This window comes from Salvelinus sp. IW2-2015, unplaced genomic scaffold (genome assembly GCF_002910315.2).
Source record: "Salvelinus sp. IW2-2015 unplaced genomic scaffold, ASM291031v2 Un_scaffold6420, whole genome shotgun sequence".
Classification (NCBI taxonomy): domain Eukaryota; kingdom Metazoa; phylum Chordata; class Actinopteri; order Salmoniformes; family Salmonidae; genus Salvelinus; species Salvelinus sp. IW2-2015.
In genome coordinates this window covers 21,341-23,989 of record NW_019947682.1, presented here as the reverse complement: position 1 = coordinate 23,989, position 2,649 = coordinate 21,341, and the positions used below count along the sequence as shown (strand labels likewise).

The following is a 2,649-nucleotide window of genomic DNA, read 5'->3' as shown; positions in this document are numbered from 1 at the left end:
AAATCTGAAGAATAGCATGAGATGAGCTATAAAAGAGCATTTTTTTTCTCTGCCCAAAATGTGTAGAATTGCAAGAAATTACCTGTCAAACTTCAAAATTGTCTCTGATTCATGACAAAATGTGTAGAATAGCAGTATAAACCTGCACATTTTTCTCTTAGCTATTTCCCCCCCAAATTTGTTATCCCTAAAAATGATATACATTTTTTTCTTTGGGGGGGGGAGGGGCCTTCAACTTTCCACTTATACTGTGTTTTCAAAATACCCCTCCATATATCCCTCAAAATAACCCTCAAGAGAGGCATAATAAGTCATGTCAAGCTGTGTAGAATCGCAGGAAATGCATTTTAAAATGTTCAAAAACATTGCAGGGGAGGACCCCCTGGACCCCTGTCTGCTGCCCCCCCCCACCCCCCCAATATCTACACCACAATTTCACCCTTGTTTTAAGTATATAGTGGCCAAAGTGTGTCATCCTCTGTGTTCTTGTAATCGTGCACTAAACATGTGTGTATTTTGATAAATAATTATTCCATCTTATATTTCTATAGACAAAGATACGTAAAGAGTGAAATCCACAGAATGTATTTGTTTTCTCTGGTTTGTTGATCAGATGATATTATGAAAGAAGAGAAACGAGACCTCCAGATATCATCTTGTTTGTGACTGTTTATTTGACAGATGGCTATTTTGGACGCTTTGAGATGAGGTGTCGGTTCAGCTCTGAGGATCCCCGTGATATTGAGTTTCTGCTGCAGGTCTACGGCAACAAGAAGTTACTGGGACAATACAACAGCACAACAGAGAAATGTACAGTCTACACACAATGGATGAAGAACTTCACTGAAACGGCCTGCAAAGGCCCTGCTTTTCTGGCCGCGAGGAGAGAAGAAATGAAGAAATACTGCAGCAGCAACGTTCCTGTGGTGTATGGGTACTTACTAGATAAGGCAGGTGAGTGTATGAGTACATACTCAATGGTAGTGATAAGGAGGAGTACATACTAGATGGTAGTGATAAGGAGGAGTACATACTAGATGGTAGTGATAAGGAGGAGTACATACTTAGGTAGTGATAAGGAGGAGTACATACTAGATGGTAGTGATAAGGAGGAGTACATACTAGATGGTAGTGATAAGGAGGAGTACATACTAGATGGTAGTGATAAGGAGGAGTACATACTCGATGGTAGTGATAAGGAGGAGTACATACTAGATGAGATAGATGAACGTCATGAAAAGAGCATGAGGTGAGCCCTGAAGAGCCCAGTATGTTCTTCTCTCTCCAGTTGAGCCCTACATCAGGCTGAGGTCAGTAGAGCCGTTCAGTACCAGACACCTGGCCATGCTCGTGTGCAGCGCCTACGACTTCTACCCCAAACCCATCAGAGTGACGTGGCTGAGGGACGGACAGGAAGTGACCTCAAATGTGACTTCCACAGAGGAGCTGGTCAATGGGGATTGGACCTACCAGATCCACTCGCACCTGGAGTACACACCCACACCTGGAGAGAGAATCACCTGTATGGTGGAGCACTTCAGCCTCACTGAGCCCAAACTGTATGACTGGGGTAAGTGTGTGTGTGTATGACTGGGGTAAGTGTGTGTGTGTGTGTGGACTTGGAGTGTCTGAATGAGATACGAGTGCTTGGGAGGGAGGGTTTATAAGTCTATTTATTATAAGATGTATGTCTTAATTGTTTGTGTAATTACAGACCCCTCCATGCCTGGTCCTGAGAGGAATAAGATGGTGATCGGGGCCTGTGGGCTGCTGCTGGGGGTGGTCTTTATAGCAGCTGGACTGATCTACTACAGGAAGAAATCTACTGGTGAGGAGACACAGGCTATTCTATGTCAAAACAACCAAATACTTTTCAAGTCCAAATTTGAAATGCAACTTTATCTTTTTCGTTCTCTTTCAGAAGGACGAGTGTTGGTGCCGACCATGGCGCTGCTAGAAAGTTATGGCACCATCTAGTGGTTCACACCAGTCTGCCTTCTGAAGGTTGTGATTGGTACCCAGACTAATTAAGTGGGTTCAGGTCTTTTTAGCTAACATTCCACTCCCTGTTGCCTTTTCCGTGACATATGTCAAGGAGGTCAAGTAGTGGAATGTCAGCTAAAAAGACTGGTACCCAGACTACCACTTAATCATTCCAAGCATAATGTCTTCTCTGTCTCCCAGGCCTTTTGCATTGGAGGAGAGGAGAGGTTGCAGCCAGAAACTCCCAAGACCCTTCTATGGGGATCAGAATCACGGCATTCAGATCAACAGTTTACCACCGAGTGGCCAACTTGATCAAATCTATGTCCACATCCTGTGCGTCTGAGACGTTAGATCTATGATATGATTTTGTAAGGTATTTTCAGATGTGACAAACAAGATTGGTTTATGGAATTGTTCTTTCTTAGGTTTTGATTCTAATTCTTGTTTCTATTGGCAACTGATGTTATTGATAACTTGGCTTTGTCTTTTATTAAAATAGTTTTATTTAGCAGTTTTCATTTGTTTGGGTATTTGTTGATAGATTCGCAAGGGGTAGGCTATATTTAACCAATAAGGTCCAAGGAGGTGTGGTATACGGCCAATATACCATGCCAACGGGCTGTTCTTTTGTACGACACAACGCTGAGTGCCTGGATACAGCCC

At 43.1% G+C, this 2,649-nt stretch overlaps 1 protein-coding gene across 2 annotated transcripts; it reads left to right on the top strand.

Annotated features, from left to right (window-relative positions):
* Positions 1-475: 475 nt before the first annotated feature.
* Positions 476-2,614, top strand: LOC112078876 (H-2 class II histocompatibility antigen, E-S beta chain). Of its 2 annotated transcripts, XM_024144981.2 has the most exons (5): positions 476-954; positions 1,289-1,570; positions 1,715-1,828; positions 1,922-2,004; positions 2,185-2,614. In XM_024144981.2, exons 1-4 carry the CDS (start codon positions 705-707, stop codon positions 1,975-1,977), a joined length of 702 nt encoding a protein of 233 aa, XP_024000749.2. In that variant the 5' UTR covers positions 476-704; the 3' UTR covers positions 1,978-2,004; positions 2,185-2,614. The 2 variants fall into 2 exon arrangements, with proteins under 2 accessions (XP_024000749.2, XP_024000748.2); XM_024144980.2 differs by having other exon boundaries at positions 477-954; positions 1,922-2,612.
* Positions 2,615-2,649: the final 35 nt, after the last annotated feature.